Raw genomic sequence first — 24,379 nt, forward strand, 5'->3', positions numbered from 1 at the left:
ACAGAGGTTCTGAAAAGACAGAATCTGACCTATTGCCCTATTCCTGATGAGGGTGTTGGCAGAGTTATCCAGGGCAAGGCTCCACAACTGTGTTGAGAAGATAGATGCTCCAATATGCAAATAAGTATCTGATGATCTGCAGGACATCCTGCAGCCAACTTAAGGACCCTGTTAGGCAGAGTCAGTGCTGTGCCTGCTTTACAAGGTAATAGCTAAAGTGCAGAAGCCACCTATTTTGTGGCTTGGGGAAGTAGTGAGCCAGTGGCAGGTGCACTCTTCTGGGATTCACAAGAATGTCTTGGGTCAATGTCAGACCAGGTTTCCCTCATCTCCTTGTGCCTCCTCTGCCACTGTCTGTTATTAAAAACTCAAGTTGTTCACTTATATACCTCAGAGAAGGACACCTACTTCCTTATTTGTCTATGCATTATTCCACACTCACATAAACATGTTTGATCCTTAAGTGTTCACGGTGACTCAGTGGCAGTATTCTTTTCTTTGAGTTAGTACATAGAACACTACAGCACAGTACAGGCCCTTCAGCCCACAATGTCGTGCCTCCATTTTATCCTGCTCTACCAACATTTTATCCTGCTCTAACGGGTAATTTCCAGGTTCATGAACTCTCACATCTAGTCTAACAATCCAGTGCAGTACTGAGAGCACACTGCAATTCTCGAGGCAGTCTTTTTCCAGTGAGATATGCTCTATTTGCTCTCTCAGGTAGACACATAAAATCCCCAGTACTGTTTGGAACTACTTCCATCCCTAGATCAATACTTAGCTCTCAATCAAGGCTTCTAAATTTGCTTACCTGGTCAGTATCATATTGCTTTTTTTTGGAAACTTGTTGTGCACAGATTGGTTGCTGTGTTTCCTACATTACAAAAACACCACATTTCAAAAGTATTTCACATCTCATATTTTCTAATATCATATAGTACTTAAGACATAAATAATTTGAGGCAAAAGAATATAGGAAATACAAGCAGGAATATGCTTATTATGGCTGATCTTTCACCTCAGTGTCACTTTCTTTCACTAAAGCTCCACTGTCCTTTGATTGTCTTAATGCTGAAAGATATGTCAATCCCTGTCCAGAATTTATTAAATAACTGAGCATCCATAGCTCTTTTGGATGGAAAATCCCAAAAGTTTCACAACCCTTTGAGTTAAAAAGTTTCTCCTCAGCTCTGTCATGAATTTTCAGGCTCGAACCCATGGTCTTAGACATCCTAACCAAGAAACATTAATTCTGCATCTCTTCTGTCAAGCCACTTAAGAATTTTGCACCTTTTAATGAAATTAGCTCTCCTTCTAAACTCAAGAGACTATATGCCTAGTCTGTTTAATCCTTCCTCATGCAACAAACCCACCAGCCAGGAATCAATCTGGTGAATCATCACTGTACTCCCTCTATCACAACTTATATCCCTCTTAGATAAAAAGACTAAACCTGTACACAACAGTCCAGATGCTGCCTCACCAGGGGACTATATAATTAGAGTAGCACATCTATATTCTTTTACTCAAATCCTCTTGTAATAATGTACCATTTGCATGAAAGGGCACTATATAATTGTAAGTCTGTTGAATACTCAAAGTGATCTTTTCTAATGAGTCTCAGCTTCTTTTTACAAGTAATGGGATGAATCAAGGAAAAAGGGAAACAAGTCCCTGTTACTTCATCACACCCATTCAAATGTGTTCACTGTAAAATACAGAAACCCCTGCACTTGCAGGAGTTTTAGATGAGTTAATCATGAAGAACTGTTTGCAGTAAATTTTTTTATTTTTTTCTTGTATTTGTAACAATCCTCTGAATTTATTCACTGTTGTAATCATCCTGAAGTTGGCTACATTAGGTCCTCTAAAAGTACTTATTTAGCTTTCATTATTTGAAGAAATAGTGGATGATTGAAGTCCTTGTTCACAGTGAGGTCTTTGAGAAATTTAAAAATTGCAGTTGTCCAGCTTGAACATCATGCATTATTTCATACAAAATCTAACTTATTTCAGAGATCTGTGGGCTTGCATTGTTAGTTGTTATTGAGTCACAGAAAACAAGTTTAAATTAGAAAACAAATTTATCAAGGATTTTGACAGAAGTTACCATTTCCAACTTCATAATATTTCAGGACTTTCAGTATTTGGCTTATAATCAGAACTCACAAGCCTGCCTGCACCTGAAATTTATAAGATGCAGTTATATGAAGTGTCCAGTACTTATGATGGATGAGGATGTGGAAGGGTGGGTTAGTAAGTTTGCTGATGATACAAAGGTTGGTGATGTTGTGGATAGTGTAGAAGGTTGCTGTAGATTACAACAAGATATTGATAGGATGCAGAGCTGGGCTGAGAAGTGGCAGACGCTGTTCAACTCGGAAAAGTATGAAGTGATACACTTTGGAAGATCGAATTTGAACACAGAATACAAGGTCAATGGCAGGACTCTTAGCAGTATGGAGGAACAGAGGGATAGTGGGGTCCACGTCCATAGATCCCTCAAGGTTGCCGCACAGGTCGATAGGGTTGTTAAGGAGGGATATGGTGTGTTGGCCTTCATTAGTCGAGGTATTGAGTTCAAGAGCTGCCAGGTAATATTGCAGCTCTATAGAACTCTGGTTAGGCCACACTTGGAGTATTGTGTTCAGTTCTAGTCACCTCATTATAGGAAGGATGTGGAAGCTTTAGAGAGGGAGCAGAGGAGATTTACCAGGATGCTGGCTGGATTGGAGAGCATGTCTTATGAGGACAGGTTGAGTGAGATGGGGTTTTTCTCTTTGGAGAGAAGGAGGATGAGAGGTGATTTGATAGAGGTGTACAAGATAATAAGAGGAATAGATCAAGTGGACAGTCAGAGACTTTTTCCCAGAGTGAAAATGGCTAACATGAGGAGGCATAATTTTAAGGTGATTGGAGGAAAGAAAAAAGGGGATGTCAGAGGTAAGTTTTTTTACACAGAGAGTGGTGGGTGCATGGAACGCACTTCCTGCAGAGGTTGTGGGGGCAGATACATTAGGGACATATTAAGAGACTCTTAGGTAGGCACATGAATGATAGAAAAATGGAGGGCTATTTGGGAGGGAAGGGCTAGATAGATACTAGAGCAGGATAAAATATCAGCAGAACATCGTGGGCCGAAGAGCCTGTACTGTGCTGTAACATTCTATGTTCTAGGAAAACCACCATCAGATCACTTGAATTATATTTCCTATTAACAGCCAGGATGGAATCCTATTGACATTCATAGTTGGATGCCAACCTAGATGTCAGTGCCCTTTCAGCAGAGACCAACCTCCTAACCAATTATAATTATATTCTTTCCCTAATTCCCTCCTGAAAATATTGGAGTCAAAACCAGAAAACAGGGGAGCCTCCATTAATACTCTGTTCAAGTATCATAACTCCTGTATGAGCTTTTACAACAATCACTGGCATAATGGTAGATCTTGGTGTTATCATAGCTCAGCTGGATCCTGGTACCCACTAACGGCCCTGTAGCTGGGTTTGCTGGATAATGTTTCTCTCTCTTTTCATAGAGGTCAATTATGACATCCTTCATGCAAAATCGGTTGAGCTCAGCTGTTTAGTGCATTGTTATTAATAACGATAAAACCATATGGCCTAGAAAATTGCCAGGCAAGTTTGTTAACCTATCAGTCGAGCAGCAGAAATCACCTAGCTGTCAATTACATAGCAGGAGTCAAGCCTTGCAAGGAAACCCCAGAGCAGCAGGGTATGGTCTGTTATTCAATAAAAGAAAAATAGACATCAGAGTATATGCTGAACTTGGATTTGTCTCCTGGTTAACTGCTCTGTGGTAGATGATTAGGGAAGTGATTGGTGCAGCCTTATGCATGATCATAAATAAAAAATAAGATTAAAACTAGTTAATTGGGAAAATCAGGGTTACCTGTCAATCCCAGAGCACTAAAAATACCTCTGTACCATTGCTCTTAAGAGACCATTCACTGCGATGTGTACACATCACAGTGGGTACAGATTTTTTTTATTGCTCTGGGGATGAATTGCAGTTAAGGTAAGTTACAATGCAGTTATTTTGTTGTTTTAAAGCCTCCTTGGAGTCTGAGTTGATAATAATTGCACACTTCCACCCGCACCCAATTGCTTTTCCTCTGATGAAATGTTGGCTTTTCAAACAATTGGTGCTTTTCATTTCAGACTATCAAGATGTCATCTTTGGAATTATCAGGCTGTGAATGCTCATCCATTGAATGTATTTATGGCTGAGAGTGATAGATTTTTGAAGAGCAAGGGAATTAAGGGCAATAGGAATTAGATAGGTAAAAGGAATTCAGGTACAAGATCAGCCACGACCTTATTTAACAACAAAGAAGGCCCGAGCAGCCGGATGCCTTACTATTGTTTCTATTGCTCATGTTCTCATAAGAAGCTTCACTTCCTTTATTACGTCTTACACACCTCTGGCTATATAATACGGAGCCTGAATTTTCAACAACTTTCAAAGATAAGAGTTGCACAACTGTAAGAAGTCATAAAGAATTCAACAAATAATTAAAAGAGTGGGCGATATAATTTGTACTTTGTCCTGGAGCAGAAACTAAAGAAAAAGCAATTGTGCTTTCCCCAGATTTTTCTTTTCATAAAACTGTCAGCATTCACCAATGAACAGATTTCTCCATTTCCACAAAACATGGATGTTCTGAAATTATGATTAGCTGTTTGGCGTTGTTTTCCCAACTCTAATGCTGGACTCCTCATTGAATACTCACAGATTCCAGTTAATGAATACAATATTCCCCATCCACTAATGGTGGAAAACTTGCATGAACATGGTTCACCATCTGGATTGCTTTTCCATTGACTTCAATCAAGAGAAAAGTTGTGAAGGACGAAGGTAACTATTAGTTCATGAAATATATTTACATTATTTTGAAGTTAATTTTTTTGTTTTATTATTTTAAAACAATTTACAAAGTATTTTTATGCTTTTTATTTTTTAAATAGCTTTTAAAAGATTTTGGATGTTAGAACCATTCACAATCTTAGACTCCTTTGACAACCAGGTACAGTTTAGCATGATGTTAAATCCTATCAGCTCTTTATGGGTGATGACTATTATTCCCCACCTCCCACCCACACAACACTCGCACATGATGCCACTATTTTGCAGAAGGCTCCGTCAACACAAAGGGCTTCAAAGCAAATAATGGAGACAGTTTCCACTAAAGGGACAGTGGTAGATGAGCTTCAAATACTTTTTAACCACAATATTTAGCAGTTAAATTGAATCACTTCCAGTATAACTAAAATAATAACTATTTTTACCAAAATAAATGTTATAGATTCTGCCCATTGTAGGGGCTTCAGGTTCAGCAAAGAATAAGTCCATTCTCTCATTCAAAATCAATCTGTCGAGAAAGAAAGAGAGCTTGGAGTTCATGTCAATAACTTTTCAATGTTGCAAAGTTATTGACCTAAAATGATCTACCTCCACATTTCCTGTTTCCCTCTCTTGTGATTCAGAATTGTGCATCAAGCTGGGCCTTGCACAGACGCTAGATAGAATACTCTCCATTCTGTTCCTCCATTCAAGTACCTCTCAATCTTATGGCCTTCTCAAGGTTGCATAGGCCAATTTTGGCTGATAGATAAAATGGATAGCATGTCATAAATGATTTGTTTTTGTCTTTGTTCATAATATTAACTACAGCCAGCTGAGTTCGGCACTATGTGGATAAAGGGAAATAGAAGTACAAGGCAAGTTGATGGCTGTCACAAGCATTCTTCATGGCTGGTTGCACAACCTCATTGTCAAAGGCAAGTCTGTTTATAGATGATTCCACTGGGATTGCACTCACTTCTGAAGGGTGAACAATAGGGATATAATTGAAACAGTACTAGATCATCCTACTTACAACTTCCCCACCCTCATTTGGCCATCCCTAAAAAAAAGTTCTGCTTCAAATTGATAATGTCAGAGCAGCCTCAATGCATTGAAACGTGGGTAGAATTTTAATTTCACCTGCATGGAGTACATCGTGTAACAAAATTTGACTTTCACTTGAGATGCACTAGACTTGAAGAGCCTGTCGACGACCATATAACTCATGTGGAATCTGCAGCATTTATTTTAGTAAAAATAGCTCCAGCTGTGGTAGTATAATGAGAAAGGTGCAGTTTAGTATGATTGAGTGGTTGACAATTGCTACTTCAGAACAGCGTAGCAAATTTAACTGTCCAGTGGGGGAGGGAAAAAAGATTGAAATTCATTTCCTCTGAGCTTTTTCTGTTTGAAACTCTGCCATTTGAGCCTTAAAAAGCTCTGAGGCAGAACTAAAGGAAACCATTTATTATATATACAACATGGTTCCCATCCAATGAATTTGCAACTAGACAGAATCTTGCAAAGTTATCCTACAGTAAAAATCAACTGCTGGGGTCTTTCATTTGCAGATTCAATTCATAAATAATCATCCATCATTATAGTTTTAAAAATTCTTGTTACAATCTACACATTTAACTTTTAAGGAAATATTTTTTGCTAATTAAATTCAAGCTGATCAAGGAATTTCATTCTAAAATTTTGGATAATTCTAGATTACTCTGAGAGGCAAGGATAAAACAATAACAATGTATTTAGATAAGAATTAAATTGTTGACCTTCTAAGAATATCCTCAGAGATTAGTGTAGGAGATTGCAATTCTGGCAGTAACTCTTGAGTAATCAGTACCTGATTAATATTTACATCTTGTTATGTAGCTATACACAACAAACAGGAGCAAAATACCCAGGAGTGGAAGGAATTAGTCAAAATGAATAGGTAGACATGTACCTAATGTCTCAAGAGAAAAAGTATTCTTTTCTCTCTCCTGAGTTACAAACTGGGGAAACAGAGTAGGAGGGACTTTAGAAATGCTGCTTTACAATTTTCCCACATAAATCATTCAGGATTCAAAGAGCTTGGAGTTTGAGAAAAACTATGCTAATTGACCTAGATGATGTAACAAGTCATGAGCATGGGTCAAAAGGCATGATTTCTGGGTATTCTTGCAAATAGAAAGTTATCAATGGAGCAAATTTGTACTTTGACCAAATATGGACATGAAACAAGTTTCAGCCTCTGCCCTCATTGCAAGCAGTAAATTAATATCAGACACAGAAACTAAAGAAGCTGGCCCACGTGACTGCTGCAGTTCACCACAAAAATATTAACAAGGACAAAGAATTGTCTCAATTCCATACAGCTGCATAAGATGGACCTTCCTACAAAATTGTGCCTCTGTGGGTGTTGCACAGATGATATTTTACATATGTCTGTTTGATCACTAAAAAGTATGGAACAATGGGAAACACTTCCTTGAAATACTTGTATCAAAAATGCCATAAGGTTAAATGAAAAGAACATTCCTACAGAGAAGGGAGTTCACTAGAAGTGTGCCTGAAGCACATTGCACAGGGGGTTTATCTCTGAAATAGCTGAGTGATTAATTCTGGAACCAATGTTGTTCAAACAGGATTACTTTACTATCAGTGGTATCTTCTCTTCCTTGTGGTGTGATGAGTATAAAATATACCCACAAAATTAAACATTTGAGACCTAGGACTCAACACCTCCCTCTGTAACTGGATCCTTGACTTTCTAACAAACAGACCACGATCAGTGAGGATAGGCAGCAATACCTCCGGCACGATTATTCTCAACACTGGTGCCCCACAAGGCTGCGTCCTCAGCCCTCTACTCTACTCCCTATACACTAACGACTGTGTGGCCAGATTCTGCTCTAACTCCATCTACAAGTTTGCAGATGATACCACCGTTGTAGGCCGTATCTCAAACAGCGATGAGTCGGAGTACAGGAAGGAGATAGGGAGCTTAGTGGAATGGTATCATGACAACAACCTTTCCCTCAATGTCAACAAAAGAGCTGGTCATTGACTTCAGGAAAGGGGGCGGTGTACATGCACCTGTTCACATCAATGGTGCTGAGGTCGAGAGGGTTGACAGCTTCAAGTTCCTGGGTGTGAACATCACCAACAGCCTGTCCTGGTCAAATCACGTAGATGCCACAGCCAAGAAAGCTCAACAGCACCTCTAATTCTCAGGAGGCTAAAGAAATTTGGTTTGTCCCCTTTGACTCTCACCAACTTTTACCGATGCACCATAGAAAGCATCCTATCTGGATATATGGCAACTGCTCTGCCCAGGACCGCAAGAAGCTGCAGAGAGTTGTGGACCCAGCCCAGCACATCACAGACACCAGCCTCCCCTCCTTGGACTTTGTCTTTACCTCTCGTTGTCTTGGTGTAGCAGCAAGCATAATCAAAGACCCCACCCACCCGGGACATTCTCTCGTCTCTCCCCTTCAATTGGGTAGAAGATACAGGTGCCTGAGGGCACGTACCACCAGACTTAAGGACAGCTTCTACCCCACTGTGATAAGACTATTGAATAGTTCCCTTATACAATGAGATGGACTATGACCTCACGATCTACCTTGTCGTGACCTTGCACCTTATTGCACTGCACTTTCTCTGCAGCTGTGACATTTTACTCTGTTTTTACCTGTACTACATCAATGCACTTTGTACTAACTCAATGTAACTGCACTGTGTAATGAATTGACCTGTATGATCGGTTTGTAAGACAAGCTTTTCACTGTACCTCGGTACAAGTAACAATAATAAACCAATACCAATACCAATCAATTAAATGTAAAAATATGCAATAAGCCACCTATTTTATCAGTGCTGGGATCTGGGCCTTTGCATTCTGCTTCCTGCATCCTCCTAAGAATTTTTCATGGGATCTGGAATGGACAGGGGAGGAAAGCAGCTTGGATATGCCTCTGGTGCAAAGGCCACAGAAGTACAAAGTTCCTTCAACAATTATGATGGAGTGAAGGGAGGATTCTAGGGGGCAGGACAGAAATCTGTGAGAAGCACATCCCTGTGCACATGCCCAGAAAGTGCAGCCTTGCATGGACCCAAGAGTAAAGAACCACATTTCCCATTAAATATTACCATTTGCAGAGAACATAGAGGTGGGCTGGATCCTATTTGTAAAGCAGTTGCAACTTTGCTATGACGAAACACCAGATTTCTTCAGAAGTACCACAGGCAGAAGCCAGTATTCCCATCTCAATATAATAATTACCCCAAGATCAGGGTAATTAGCTGCGTAAAATGGTTGTTACATACCCTCACACATACAAATGTTATAGAATTTTCCGCACTGACGGAAAGCAGATGTTTAACTTCCAAATACACCAAAAGAGCAGACTGAGAAATGTGTGTCCTTTTGTCTCTGACAGCTGGATTCAAATCAAACTCAAGCTCCAGAAATGAAAACTGATTCTTCTGACAGCCTCAGTGCCTCAGGACGATGAATCAGCAGCCACAGTATCAAGATTTATTCATGCCACTTGGCTATGAACCTAACTCTACCATGCACAGACAGTTGTTGCCAGCTGGTAGATTGCTATGTGTTAAGTGTATAGATAGAATGCCTGATTTCTCAAGATATTTAAATGCTCTGACTGAGTTTAGAAAATGTGCAGCAAGTCCAGGTGAACTCATGAGCTCTTTTTGAACTAGCAAAATTGCCCCATGGCTATTATACCTGAAACAGTATTGAATCAAAGCAAAGTGAAACAAGCTTGGTTCCATCCTGGTTCCTTGGGCCTTCACTGCTTCCTGCACTAACTTATTTTCTCTCTTTCTCAGTTCTGATGAAGGGGCTTTGACCTGAAACGTTAACTGTTTCTCTTTCCACAGATTCTTCCTGACATGCTGAGTTTTTCCAGCATTTTCTGTTTTTATTTCAAATTTCCAGCATCTGCAGTTTTGTTTTGATTTTCAATGAAAATCAGGGCATGTTGCAGCCTGCAGGATGAAATATGTAATTCTCCTACTCTAGATAACTTGCTCTTTCTTTCTGTTTGTAACAGGACTTTGCTTACCAATCTTCCCTTCCTTCCTTCTTTTATTTGTAAATTCTGGCATCACATTAGCAACAAATTACACGACAAAGAAGTTTATCTGTCTATTTAATGGCTGTCCATTGTTTCACCCTATTACGTTCATTCCCTTTGTTCCAACCATTGCCCTCCACTACCTTCTGTGCTACTTAGACTACTGCTACTCTTTCTCAGTTCTGATGAAGGGTCTTCGACCTGAAGCATCAGCTGTTTCTTCCTCCACAGATGCTGCCTGACCTGCAGAGTTTTTCCAGCATTTTTTTGTTATTATTTTTGATTTACAAACTTGGTTCCATGTCAGGACAGAATAAATAATGTTCCATCCCAGATATAATCTGAGCTACTCCAGGCTATGGATTAATTGATGCTAAAATGTACTATTAACATTGAACTTCACTATTTCAAACAAAATGTGAGAATTACAACCACACTATGAGATGGAAGGTAAAGAAAAGGCTGCCTTGTAGCAGGAAGAAGCCATGAAGTTACCATTTAGCAGCACAAAGACTCACCTCATTCAAAGTTAACAGAACATTGCCTCACTTCTGTCAAGGTGAAGTCTGAGGAAGGAAGGGAAAAGCAGCACTATTTGTGCTTCTTTTACACTCTGACCAGGAGTGCAACAATAGAGAGATAAGGAGTGGAGAAACAGCCCAAAAATAGACTTTTGCAAAGCTTAAAGAAATAATGCAAGGAGAAACATCAATCAATTATTTCTTTTCTTATGGGACAATTATTCAGGATGCTGAACACTTCTGATCAAGTGACACTGAATAATCATCATATTTAATTGTTCATGAGTAGCAAAAGAGGTCCAATTTAATTTAGCATTTGCTACAAAATATTTGTTCAGTGACTTGGCAAAATTACCTGGTGCTTAAAGGACAAATACAAAATTTGGATATTAAATAATACATAAACATATATAATGAGCAAGCTTTCCTTGCGATGCAGCAGTATTCCTGGTAAGATATTTATCACTACCCTATTTACCACTTACCTTTTCTCCTTTAAGTTTTCCTTGCACTACGTCTTTGGATCCAATTTGCTACTCATTTCACAGCTTTTGTTTCTCTGAACTGGACTCTGATACTTTTCATTCACCTCTATGTCATTGTTTTCCTTGTTTTTTTTATCCTTCTTCCATGTTTCTTAAAGAGTTAATTAAACTGCACAGTGTGTGCTCCACAAAAGACCGGCAAATGGCATTTTTAAAGAATTCCAGATGGTTTGTATTGCAGGTGATACAGTTTTTTACCAGACAGATAACATCTCTGACAGAGATTTCTACTCCTCAAATCTTAACGAGAAACTCCCTCTGCAAAAGGAAAAATTTTTTTTTAAAATCTGACATTTTTTATTTTGGAATTATGTAAGATATTTGGACGAAACCTTCTCCAAACATAATACATTTCCTCTCAAAGTGATATGTCCTGCATGCCTATTGCTTTAATTTTTACCTCTCAGAACAACCCAACTTTGCCACCTAGTTTGGTACTTTGTGGATCAGCTTTGCCACATCATGTAACAAATGCAATAAAAGTAGTGGAGATACACATGAGTCCTCCATCCTTTCATCTTCCACCTGTGTTAAGTTGAATTAATTACTGCTGTGCAAATTCTCCATCCAATAAACTATGTGAGCATGCAGTCTAACCCCTGGTGAGGCAGGGTACAGAAAGATCAGGTTAAAAGCAGGGGTTCCTCAACAGGATATCTTTACATCACCATGGAATTGTTCTCTGCTTTTACAGAGCAAATAGGATGCTCAATAACCCATATTCAGAACGAAAGACCCAAATGAAAGCTCCACCAAAGTGGTAGTCTATTTGAAAAATTGCTTTCCTCACTATTATTAGACGATAAGCACCCTTCAGTCAGCATAGACAAGTTGGGCCAAAGGGCCCGTTTCTGTCCTGTACAGCTCTGTGCTCTCAAAAGAAATTAGCATACAACTCTGCCTTTTGCAGACAAAAGATCTTACTATTGTTTTTCTTTTAAGAACATTTCTCTTTAAAGAAGAGTTGTAAACTGTAATGAGATATTGAATAGGTTAGATATTGGAATGTTTCTTGACATTAAAATTGCATATGATATATCAATTTAGTGTTAGGACAGCACATATCCCACGGTCCTAATGCTGAATTTGTGAGGCCTTTTAACTTTAAGGCTTGAATGTAATGAGTAATGGCACATGGCACAAGTGCTGGGCATGCCCCACTCAAGTTTCTTTGCATCACCAACAAAGTGTTTTCATGAAGCTAGGAGGAATTGAGATTCATCTCTATCCTATCCATTGCCAATTCTGAGCCTGTATCCCAGAATCCGAGAGATGAGACAAAACATCCAATGTTGATATCTTTGATGGGATAAAGTGCTTGTGAAGATGCAACCAACACTGGCAGCCTGTTTCAGGCATGTGGGTGAGTCTCAAGATCCAAAACTGAAGCCTTCCAACAGCAAGGGCCAATCTGAACAGGTACAACTAAAATCTACCATTATAAATCCGTAACTAATTACTTTATCATTACATAGATACTAAATTTGCAGAATCAATTGTCATTCAATGTTTTAGATCAACAATGTGCCCTAAAAACATAAAATCTGCTCCCTGATTGGTCTTCCAAACAGCAGTGAATGAAAGAAGCAATCTGCTGTGTTATTAAGGGAATGCAATGAATCCTCATTAAGTTTGAGTTCAGCATTATGCCCATATTCCACTTGCAAGGCTGCTCTTATCAGCTGTGAAATATCCATAATTCAGATTTTTATTTTTAATTGTGGCATTTATTAGCATCTGCTTTCCTTTCAAGGTTAGCCAGTAGTTTAATATAAAGATTAATTACAGTTGCTAGTGTGGTACTCACCAGGGTGGCGACATTCTCCTACACCTGTTTGTTTTCACTAATGAGATCTAAGTTTAATTAGTTTGTGACGAGCCACCAAATATTGATCAGAGGTGGAGATATACATTCAGAACTGGAAAGCAAAGTGAAAGAGGTAAGAAAGTCAACATGATGGAGATAAATCAGAAAAGAGAAAAGGGAGAAAGAGAGAAATGCTTGAGGAAGAGCTTGAATGAAGAACTGGGGGAAAGTGTGTAAGTAATCACTGAAGAGGGGAAGGAGAACTAGAAGCAGAAGTGGCAGTGGCTTCAGTGGCAGTTGATAACAACCGAAGAACACAATCTGATGGAAATCTTGCTATTAGAAAGAAAAGAAAAAAATTATGTTGTGTCTGTCACATGCTCCGGAATGCTTCACGGCCAATGAGTATTTTGAAACATCATCACTGTTATCATACAGTAAACATGTCAGCCAACTCCCATAAGCAGCAATGTGATACTCTGTTTGAGGAATATTGTCTGAGGAGTAAAACTTGGCTGAATCTACTGGTCCATTTCAAAATAGTGCCATAGGATTTTTTTTACTTCCACCTGAGAATAAACAGGGCCACAGCTTAATGTCTTATGCAGAAGATAGTGCCTCTGACAGTACAGCAGTCTCTGAGCACTGAACTTGCCTAGAACCTTGTGCTCATGTCTATGTCCAAAATTTCATGACTCAGAAGCAAGAGTTCTACCAAGCTGAACCACAATATCATTAAGCATTGACAAACAGATCTAATGTAAAAATTACTCATATACAGACATTAATAGCCCAGAAGTTGAGAGAGTCAAGGACAGTGAGGTAGCTGAAGGTATACTCCTTTTCACATGAAGATGTAAAACCAATCAGCAAGTTGCTCATCTGGATCATATCCCATTCTTGGCCACTACTAAGATAAGATTTTGTTTATTTTTATGTTGAAAACTTGTATGAATAAAGAATCTGGATATCTACCTAGCCTGATATCCAGCAGTGTGATCGACTTCTGCCTTGATCATTGTCAGAACTGGAAATGAGTACATAAAACTGTTCAGGTTAGAGGTTTAAAGTTTAAACCTCTCTAGGAGAGAGAACTCCCAAATTAAATTCCCAGGGCCTCCTGATGCTTTGATCTGCCTTTAGCTTGGATAAAAGCCAATGCACCACATAGATCAACAGCAGCAGGATATTCCATCTTATATTAGTACTTAATGAAATCATCTTCCATATAAATACAACATTCCTCTCATCAAAAGTGTTAGACATCTACAAAGAATGGGGTTACTTCAGGTCAAGAAGACATACCCAAGTCTTCTTGACCTGAAGTAACCCCATTTATCTCCAAAAACAAATGGCTGCTTAGCAGGTTGACATCACATCAGTGGAAGAAAGCAAACATATTTCAAGATGGAGGTTTTTGCTTTATACCACATCTACATGATCGATTCATCATCTAACAAATAAAAGAGAGCCACTGAGAATGTGAAGGAGTTATGCAAATATAAACAATTACAAAGTAACAAGCTGAGGAAAGTCAAAAGTCTGTGGTCATACCTTTGGATAGTACTCTACTTCGCAAAAAAATATTGTTTGTGAATGATCAAGTAACAAGTAGTACAGGAGCATATGTTTAAGGAGAGCCAATCAGCTTCCCAGTGCATTGTAGGGTTGATATTCCTTTTCACTGCATCTGGGGAAAACTGAAATCGAAAAGAAGGTTGACTCTGGGTTTCTAGGTGACACCAGGCCTCCTAAGAAAGTGGGCAGAGGCCCAGTGTTGGCAGACAAATGATCCAGGAGGGGATGTTCTCTGCTAAGGAATGCCCATGTCATAGAAATAATACGGTTACTGAAACTTAGTTGCATTGTTTCCTCTCTGGGTGAAGCACAAGAGGAACCTTGTATTCAATGTTTCCCATAGCATGAAGATTGGAGCTGGAATTATAGAAGCCAGTGATTAACAGTTCTGAATTTGCTCTTTGGCTCTTTCCCCAGTGAAAAGATTTGAAGATAATTGACTTGAAAAATATATATGTTCTGTACTAAAGGTGTTAAAGGTTATTGGGGTAGAGTTTCTATGGAGCATTTTCAACTTAGTGCTGGAATTTTGACAAAACTCTAAGGAAAGTTCTGATGGTAGTTTAGGAAAACATCTAGATCATCTGGAAAGTTGTCCTTGGATTGATCGCTCACTGAGCTATATAGCAGCAACTGCATGATGTATTCCACTTCCAGAATTAACTTCTATTCAAGACAATGGAACTGCATCATGGATGCTATATATACCACTCAGGCACAACTTTATAGCACATTTAACACCACTGAACAAAGAACAAATTTCTCAGCATGGTGCTGATGAACCCTTATCTCTTTAGAGTCAGGACAGATTAAAAAAAAATCAGCAATATCATGAAAACCTTTGAGCAGTGGGGAATGTGAAGGGAATGAATTGTTAACTTTTGTAGTTAGATTGTGTACTTGGCCTATATCTCCGAGTAGTTAAACTCCACAATTTTCCTTTAATTTTATAATAGTGAATTCTACTGGTTACACTGTTTCTTAGCATATTCAGAAATCCATATATTTTATATATCAAGTTATGAATCAGCTCATTTATCAAAATCAACATCATCCTTCCCAGTACTCCGTCTAACTACAGTGAGTTTGTAGGAGTATACATAAGACATGGCTATCATAGGCGAGTTTTCAGTGTTAGACTCCTAGATGCTGTTGCCCACCTGTATTTGACAATTCTTTCATAAGCAGCACCAGATTAACTACACAAGTGTCCAACACCATTGAAGCGAAGCATCTGTGTCAGGCCCAGAAGAAAGCCAGGGGAATCTAATTTTTTTTTAATGAGTGACTAATTTCTATAAATTCTTGGTATCATCTGGCTAGGTTTTATTACTCAGTAATTAGGAGAACTCACTTGATATTAGAGAGCAATACAATTAAATGTAAACCTGGAAAGTTCAAAGCCAACACTCATTCTTATATCAGTTTACATTTATATAGCAGCCTCAGTGCAGAAAAAAATACCTAGTCAACTTCACAGCAGAATAATTGCCATAAAAAGAGCATGTAGCCAAGAAGAAACTGTTAGAGTGTTTGACCAAAGACAAGTCTTAAATGATAGTAAAGTGGGGATAGGCAGGTGTAATGTTGGGGAAGTGGAGGGGGAGAGTTTAAGAGCTTGAGATTTAGCAAAGCTGAAAGCACTGCCATCATTGGTGGGACGAAGGCTGAGAATGATGCACTGACCTGGAGTCAGGAAATGAGAGAGCATTGTAATGAGCAGGAGCATTGTTAGCCTAACGTGTTTTGTTTAATTGTAAGAACTTGTTATTACAATTCTTCCAGTTGCTCAAGAAAATGATCACATTTATCTGACACCAAAGTTTAAATTTATTTTATGTGAAGTCTTGACATCATTAGTTTGAATGACAACTTGTCAGTAACTATTTTGAATAGGAAGCAAAGGTTCTATCTGATTCTATCATGTGCTAAAGTCTTAAAGGAGTAGTTTGAGGCATTCCAGGAGATTAAGGTGAAAGTTTGTCCTGTGCCTAGCAGCTGGAAACCCCATACAAATCAGTGTGGCTTTAGTACCTGGATCAAAACGGTTGCAAAGACTCATTGTTTACAACAATAAAATCAAGTTTTTAAAGCAAATGAATCCAACTTTTACCATCCATTTTAAATATTGGAAAGACTATTTTCCTAACAAAGAACTGAAATATCATTAAGAATAAACAAGCCTTGACATTGAATGTTCAGGCTGTTGATTTGGTATTGTGTTCTTCTTCATATTACCAGGTTTTTCTAAGTATTGAATACCAGACAATGACTAAAGAAAATTTGAAGATTTTTATAGACTTACAGGAATTCGTCCTTTAATAAGGGAACCCCACGTTTGAAGTATACAATTCAAAATTGCAATTTCATCTTAATTTTTATTACTATTACAATTTGGTGGTAGCGAAATTGGCCTTTGACGATAGTGCAAAATGAGTGCTAAGACTTCAGCACCTTGCTTCACAACCCAATCCATGATCTGAATAGAAAAGGTGATCAGTTGTGATGTAAACAGCATACTGATTCATAGATGTTCATTTCACACTACCACCAAAAATCAGCTTCATCCCCTTGAGTTATAAAATAAAAATACTCAAAATTACAAATTTTGTAAAGTAAACCATTAAACGCTGGCAGCATGTATGCATATGAATTTTTGTGAGGTATAACCTGCACCAATTTTTTAATACCTGCACCAATTTGCTAAAAGCATTACAAAAGGACATCCGGTGTCTAAACTACTACAACCAATGCAAGAAAGCAGAAGGAAAACTATGCAAACTACATAACTACAGCAATAACGCTAACTAACAACCGCTAAATGCACACACGATACTTCAGATGAGAATCACATTCTCATCGTCCACGACACACACGATCCCCTGAGGGGCCCACTGATTGCAGAACTCAACCAGGATGCCCACAGATATCGCGTGCTCCCTCTCCAAGGACACCCGTGTGTGGATGTAAGCCTATAACCTGCACCGTTAATCAGCCTGCCCTGTCCATAGATGTAGTCAGGCCAGCTGAGTACCTGCGCTTGTAATGCTAGACATATTACATGGGGATGTTGCTGTGCCCACAACTGTTCAAGCATGATAAGGTTTCTGTCAGAGATTTCCTTTTATCTTGATAAAAAATTCAGAAAAATTCCCTTAGTCTTTTCTGCAAGCTAACTCTAGAAATTGAATTTACTTCAATGTTCATCAACGTGGGAAGGAAAATGAAGAGAAATAATAAATGAAGGGAAAAATTCTCCAGTGAGGAAAACAAAAGAGAACAAAGATAAAGAGATCAAGAAGAAGAGGTGAAAAAACACCCTACTTAACCTTAGAATACCTCGAAGTGCTTCACTGCCTTTGAAGGATAGTCATTGTTGTAATGTGTGAAATGTGGAAGGCAATATCCACACAGCAAGTTCCCATAAACAGCAATGTAATAATAACCATGTAATCTTTTTTAATGATATTGATTATTGGATGAAAATTGACCTTCCTTAACCTTCTACAAAATAATGCCACAGGGATTTTATTTTGTCCTCCTGATAGACTTGACAGGTTTTGGCTTATCGTCTCACCTGAGCAATGTGGAGTGGACTGGAAAAGCAGTGACAAGGAAGAGAGAAATAAAGGGAAAGAAAATAAGGTAGGATAAGGACGAGGAGGATGAAAGAGGGGAACAGAATGAGAAAAAAAAAGCAAAGGACCAGGAAAATCATGTTCCATACCTTAGCTCTTTAAAAGGCTCAGCCCGAATTTGCGGTGTTTCCAGAGAGCTTTCAAATACAGCTCCTTCAGCACCTGTAGGGAAAGATCAATTGATGTTACGGAAGAAATACTATGACTCAGACTTCTCCAATTCTAAACCAGCCTCAATAAGCCTGAACAACATTACACATATCAACACATTTGGGGTATAAACATATCATATAGAATTGCTACAATTCCCACCAAATGGAATACAGTCAGCGGTAAGTTGATGTAAGCTTGCTGTTAAAATTGGCTGGGTCTTGCACTGCTGCTTGCAGATTTCAGTGAAAAGATACAATTCACTGCATTATGTTGGTGCACCAAAGCATCGTTTCACAGTGTGGTGGGTTTCAGGATTGATCCCAGCTTCATAGCCCTATAATTTAGAGATGAATCATGTTTTATCATGAATAACCACCAAAAAGATCACACCATCTGCCAGAGTCCTGTAAGTAATAGACAGTATCACATCAGATCTTAAATTTAACTGAGAATAAAATAAAGCAGACCTTTTTTTTCTCCCCATCACCCAAAAAAAACCAGCCCACCATCTCCCTGGAACTATCCATCCCCAGCTCAGTGTACAAACAAGAAGTGAAATCTGAGGAGCAGTCGCAAAATACAATGCTGGCTCTTTACAAATGGTGATATTGTTTCTTTACAGATGGCAAATGATCTGCTTCCTATTTCTAGCACTTTCTGACTCCAAGGAACTGGTAACTGAAAACTTGATTCCTTTCTAGGGTATGCTTCCACAGACAGTGGTCTTACACTGATACCTTGCCTCAGTAATCATTACCCATTTTTGTAGTCATTGCAGGCAAATTATTTAACCACAAGAGGGCATCCCAAACATGCCTAATCCAGTCTCCACCTGAAATCCATGTGCGTATTTCCCACAGCGATCAGGAAGTGAATCCTGAAACCTGGGGGATCCAGTTTGTAATCCTGAAATAATGAGGCAGATTTAGCTTCTTTATATCCTCTCTGAGATTAGCTAACTCAGAACAGCCTAAATAAACTGACTGAACTACTGAGAAAGACTCTGATGTGATTTGTGTTGTTATTCTAATAGCCAAAATCTATGTCCCCAAAACTGTAGGCTTCAAAATAGATAAAAGGAATAATTAAGTGTTTATCGAGCACAAAGGAGAATTAGTTCCTGAGGACATTTGTGCAGGAACTCCCAGTTGCCCAAGCTTGATTTCTGCCCATGTGACATTGTCCAAGTAAAAGCAAGTTGCAGTAACTCTACCCTGTTATTCCCAAATCAAATCTTTAAACAAAAGAATAGAGCTATACTTTATTAACAGGCTCAAAACAGTAAAGTTCCACTGTTTAATTACTTCTTTAAAAAATAGGCCAACTAAATATCTGGTATAAAGAAAGAGTTTCATTTACATATCACCTTACATAATTTCAGGACGTCCTGAAGTCCTTTTGAAGTGTAATTGTTGTTAGTATCTAATTTGTACATGATGTTTTCAATGACATTGACTGAGAGACAAATACTGGGTCAGATGCTGGGAAGAACACACCTGCTCACCTTTAAAATAGTTCAATGGGATATTTTATATCCACCTTGAGAGAGCACATAGTTTAATGTTTCATCCAAAGGACAGAAACTCTGACATTGCAGCATTCCCTCAGTACTGAAGTGTCTGCCAAGACTTTTGTTCAGTTTCTGTATTTGGATTTATTCCATAACCTTTTGATTCAGACATGAAATCCACTCTACCCCCAAAGAAAATAATGTTTCCTCTACAATGGGGAAGTTAATGAAGCATATAAACCTACACAGAAATTGCAGCCTATCACTTAATCACTAACTGAGTTACAAAGAGATATTCCATAGGAATATTCTTCTAGGTTTGGGGGACCAAATCATTGACCTGTAGCTACTTCATTGAACTGCATCTGAAATTCCACCACACACAAGGCCCATGATATCGTTTGTGATAGAATACCCTTCCTCCTTGATTTCCCACCACTGCAGAAATTGCAAGGCAATTGGAGAGCAGATTGTAATGTTCAAAACATAAGAAACAAAGAAACAGGGGCAGGCGTAGACCAATCAATCCCTTGAGCTTGCTCCACCATTCAATAAGATTTAGGTCGGTGCTAATCAGTAATGATGAAAAGTTAACAAAGACACTAACTTGGATGTAGATGGTGCTTTGCCCTCTCCAGTGGTAGTCCAGATGGTGGCAGAGCTCCTTAGGTAACACCAATGAATGTCATCAATTGGCGATCAAACCCCAACATAAAACTTTAACATGCACCTTTCCTGCCACTGCTTGCCCTCCCCATGTGAAAGAAGACTAATGCTGACACATGCCATAACCCTCCAAAGTTGCCATGATCCTCGTGTGCTTAGTGAAATTTTGGACAAGTGATATCAAAGGAGCACTGAATATTCTTTGTTGTGATTGCACGTATCCAACAGCCTCTGTGAACTAGCAGGTTATGTCCATAGAAGTGCTGTAAAAAAAACTTTGGCTCACAGTTTTTAGCTCTGACTGGAAAATGTCCCTCCAAGCCTGAAAGTCTGGCAACCTCTGATGTTGGGACTAAATAAATTGGGTGAGCCTTAACAGGGAAGCTTGTCCTTAGTTTGAGGTTACCCTTTCTGTTTCTAATTGCATCTTATCTTTCCTAAGTCGTGGAGATAGAACTAATAACAAGTTTAAATTCACATCTTCTTTGTTAGTCATTTTTCAGGTATATTGAAGGAAAGTACTCAAAGTCTCCAGTGTGAGCAGAGCAACATTAGAGTTGTATAGAACAGAAACAGGCCATAGCCCACTTGAGTCCAGGTCGACCACCAAGCACCCATAAGAATGATTTTTTAACAAAAGATTCTCCATTGAATTGCATGTCAGAAGTTTGAAATGTTCAAGCTAGATACTTAGGAGAGAATTTGAGCTGGTGTTTTAGGAGGGAGGGTGAGGACAGCAGTTGTTAAGTTCCTATCTGGCTGAACAGGATGTAGAGGATTTGCTGTCTCTTCCGTAATGTCTGAAAGCTTGAGCGGATTACCACAGGTTATCACTACAGATCTGGCACCATAGCTAATGTTGAATGCTACTTCCAAAATCCCTCTTTGTAATAGGTATTGTATATGAATGAAGATAAAGGGGTGTGCGTTGGATGAGGTTGTTGATCTGAAAGGCACCAGTAAATGGGTTCATAGTAAATCAGCAGCCAACACAACAGAATGAAATATCAGCTGTGGTGTAAGTGGGGTCATCAATTTGCTGATATAAACCAATTCATGCCCAGAGTTTTTTTTAATAAAATTCTACCTTGAAAGGGGCAACAGTTCCAAGGTCCTGTTTGCACAAAGACTTTCCTGCTTATATATAACCTTCCTGAGTTTTCTTAAGGAGGTGCTACGTTGAGGACAATCATCACATCACTCCAGAGGAAAGGAAAGTATAAAGCTACCTCCCGAATCCCTGCCAGATGGTTGTAGACTGGCACTGGCAAAGACTCAGGAGCAGCTCCCTCGATTGGATTAAGCGTGCAGCCCAGACAGACTCCCACAACACATTCATTTCAAATATTCATGTTGGTATAATGATGGCTAGTGCAGAACTAGCTTCTGAAGGAAACATTTTGCATCAAAAATAGTCAGCATTTGTTCTATCCTTGTAAATTTTACATGTTGGAAGTAATCTCATGCAGCAAGAAAAATAATTTTATTGAAGACACAGACTCTTCATGTCAACAACCTCAGAATCAATATAGAGACACAAGAGACTATAGATGCTGGAATTTGGAGCAACACACACAGAGCTGGATGAACTCAGTGGGTCAGGCAGCATCTATGGAGGAAAATAGTTAATGTTTCGCTGCTTGACCCATTGAGTTCCTCCAGCTTTTTGTGTGTTGTAACCTCAGAGTCCGGTCTTGCAAAGGGCAGTGCCATTGAAATGTGACTTACAAAAGTACTCTTCAGGCACAATTAATTCACCAAAAATACTCCTTTATGTAATTTGAAACCTTTCTGACTGGCACAATGTTGTAACTAATGTCCCAAACCCTTGCATACTTGTGTTGGCCCCTGGATGATTGGAAAGAAGGGAGTGAGCAACCAGAAGAAAGCATCAAACTGGAGTGGAGAAACATTGCCATTCCTCCAGGTTTTGGAAAGAAAATTTTAAAAAGGTGCACAATCAGACCTTGATGGCTTAATGCTGTGTTGGGCAAGGGAAGGCTCCACCTGCTTTGGCTGGATGTCCTTGCCATCTGCTCAGTAGAGCAAAACTAGCACTGGTCAACTCACAGCTGATCCGGAGTGAGTAATGGGAGTGAATTTACATGTCCACCCACCCAGATGGGTAGGGTTAAACTCACACCAGAATCTGACAGCCACTGTGAAAGACCTAGATGAGTATAAGGAATGAAACGAAGTGTGGCAATGACGACATTTATATTGATATTTTTTCTCTTTCTGATGGTGAAATACATAAAAGATCTCCAATTCTGCCACAGAGATAATGGATCTGGATTTAATGGTGTAATGTCACAAGTTGACTCACAAATACAAGCCTCCTCGATTGAAGTCAAGTAATCTCTGGTTAAAAACAAACACGGAACAAGAAATAAGAACCACACACATTCTCAAAAAAATCGATTCTTCAATTTTTTGACCTCCCTAGCTGCAAATGAATCTCTAAGCTCCCTTTTTTCTCCGAGTTGATGAACATATTCTATCTCCCAGCTCCCCACTATGAATTCCTCTATTGGTTTCCTTCAGCAACAAAACCACAGTAGAGATGTAGAGCAGCATTCTTTGTATCTATGATGCATTAGCTGCTCCTTGTAGTTAAACTCAGTCAGTAGATTATCCTTCTCCTATTCCCTCCTTAGTTCTCAGCTCTGGTGGACTGGCCTCATTTGATACCATTCTTATCGAATAATTTCAGAGGATTTCCTGTGGGTGGCTTATGTAATATTAGGTGATTCACTGTGGCTTAGGTGTCATTAGATGTGTACCTCTTTAAGAATTGTAGTCCATGACCAACTCCTCTCTGCATGTTGTTATAAATGTGCTAGAAGCTGCCAGAAGCTGTCTGCCTCTGTAAACAAAGACACTGCAAGGAATGCTGTTTTGTGCAATGCAAGTTCTTTTATAAATAAAACACTCTTACTTGTTAGTTTAGTTTGCTGGCTATCTTCCAGTACCTTACTGAGTGAATGAGAGAAAGACGTTCCCCAGCAATGGATTCTTCCTATCCATTTTCCACTGGCTCTACAATTTCCCAGTGGTCTATCCTTTATCCTCCTCCATTCACATTGTCACAGATCACACATGTCATTGTACCTCCATCATTTTGCTCAAACTTACAGTACCTCTGTGCTTTTATAATGGGAATGTGTCAAGATCTTCTCCAAATATAGGAAAGTCATTTGAACTCATAAACTCCACTCCTGGCTTTGTGATGTATTCCAATCCCTCAGGACTAATGTTTCAGACTGAATAAGACTGCTCACAACCTTGTTCTTCTGTTCAAGCAAGTTTAACATCACCTCCATCACAAAAATATGAAAATCCATCTTAGTATCATCACCATCCTCCATTTCCACCTCTGCCCATCTATCACTAATATCTCACATATCGATTCCTCAGCACTTTTCTTTTTCCTTTAATAGTTTCCTTGTCTTTCATCCTTCAATTGTACAGAATTGTACAAAATATTTAACAAAAGTGAAGTTATTATTAGTTATATTTGTATTGGGCCTGGACACTTAAGAGCTGCATTTCCTCTAGTTGAATAATGTTATTGAACAGAGCAGAGTGAATGAAAAAGGTTGAAACCAATAGAACAACATATTAACCCACCATTCCTTCCTTACTTAAAACTGCAATGAGGATTCCTGACTACCAAGGAATCAGAATTAGAATCAGAATCAGAATCAGATTTATTATCACTGACATATGTTGTGAAATTTGTTGTTTTGCGGCAGCAGTACAGTGCAAGACATAAAGACGCAAAAATTACTATAAGTTACAAAAATAAATAAATAGTGCAAAAGAGAAATAATGAGGTAGTGTTCATGGGTTCATGAATCGTTCAGAAATCTAATGACAGATGGGAAGAAGCTGTTCCTGAAACATTGAGTGAGGTCAGAATTCTGTACAGTCACACAGTCACATTGAGAAGTCCATGGCCTAGAAATAGTATCATTCATAAAATGTGGGCTAAGATGGCA

At 38.9% G+C, this 24,379-nt stretch overlaps 1 protein-coding gene across 4 annotated transcripts in view; it reads right to left on the reverse strand.

Annotated features, from left to right (window-relative positions):
* The window catches only part of sgcd (sarcoglycan, delta (dystrophin-associated glycoprotein)), a 365,223-nt gene that overhangs the window by 18,926 nt on the left and 321,918 nt on the right, over positions 1-24,379 (reverse strand). For 3 of the 4 annotated variants that reach the window (XM_052014953.1, XM_052014956.1, XM_052014954.1), the window contains 2 exons: positions 18,139-18,211; positions 815-877 (listed from right to left, as the gene is read on the reverse strand). In XM_052014953.1, the coding sequence (XP_051870913.1) occupies positions 815-877; positions 18,139-18,211 (136 nt within the window). The remainder of the gene's footprint in view (positions 1-814; positions 878-18,138; positions 18,212-24,379) is intronic. The other variant, XM_052014957.1, reaches the window with a different exon arrangement.

Source organism: Pristis pectinata, chromosome 4, assembly GCF_009764475.1.
Source record: "Pristis pectinata isolate sPriPec2 chromosome 4, sPriPec2.1.pri, whole genome shotgun sequence".
Taxonomy (NCBI): domain Eukaryota; kingdom Metazoa; phylum Chordata; class Chondrichthyes; order Rhinopristiformes; family Pristidae; genus Pristis; species Pristis pectinata.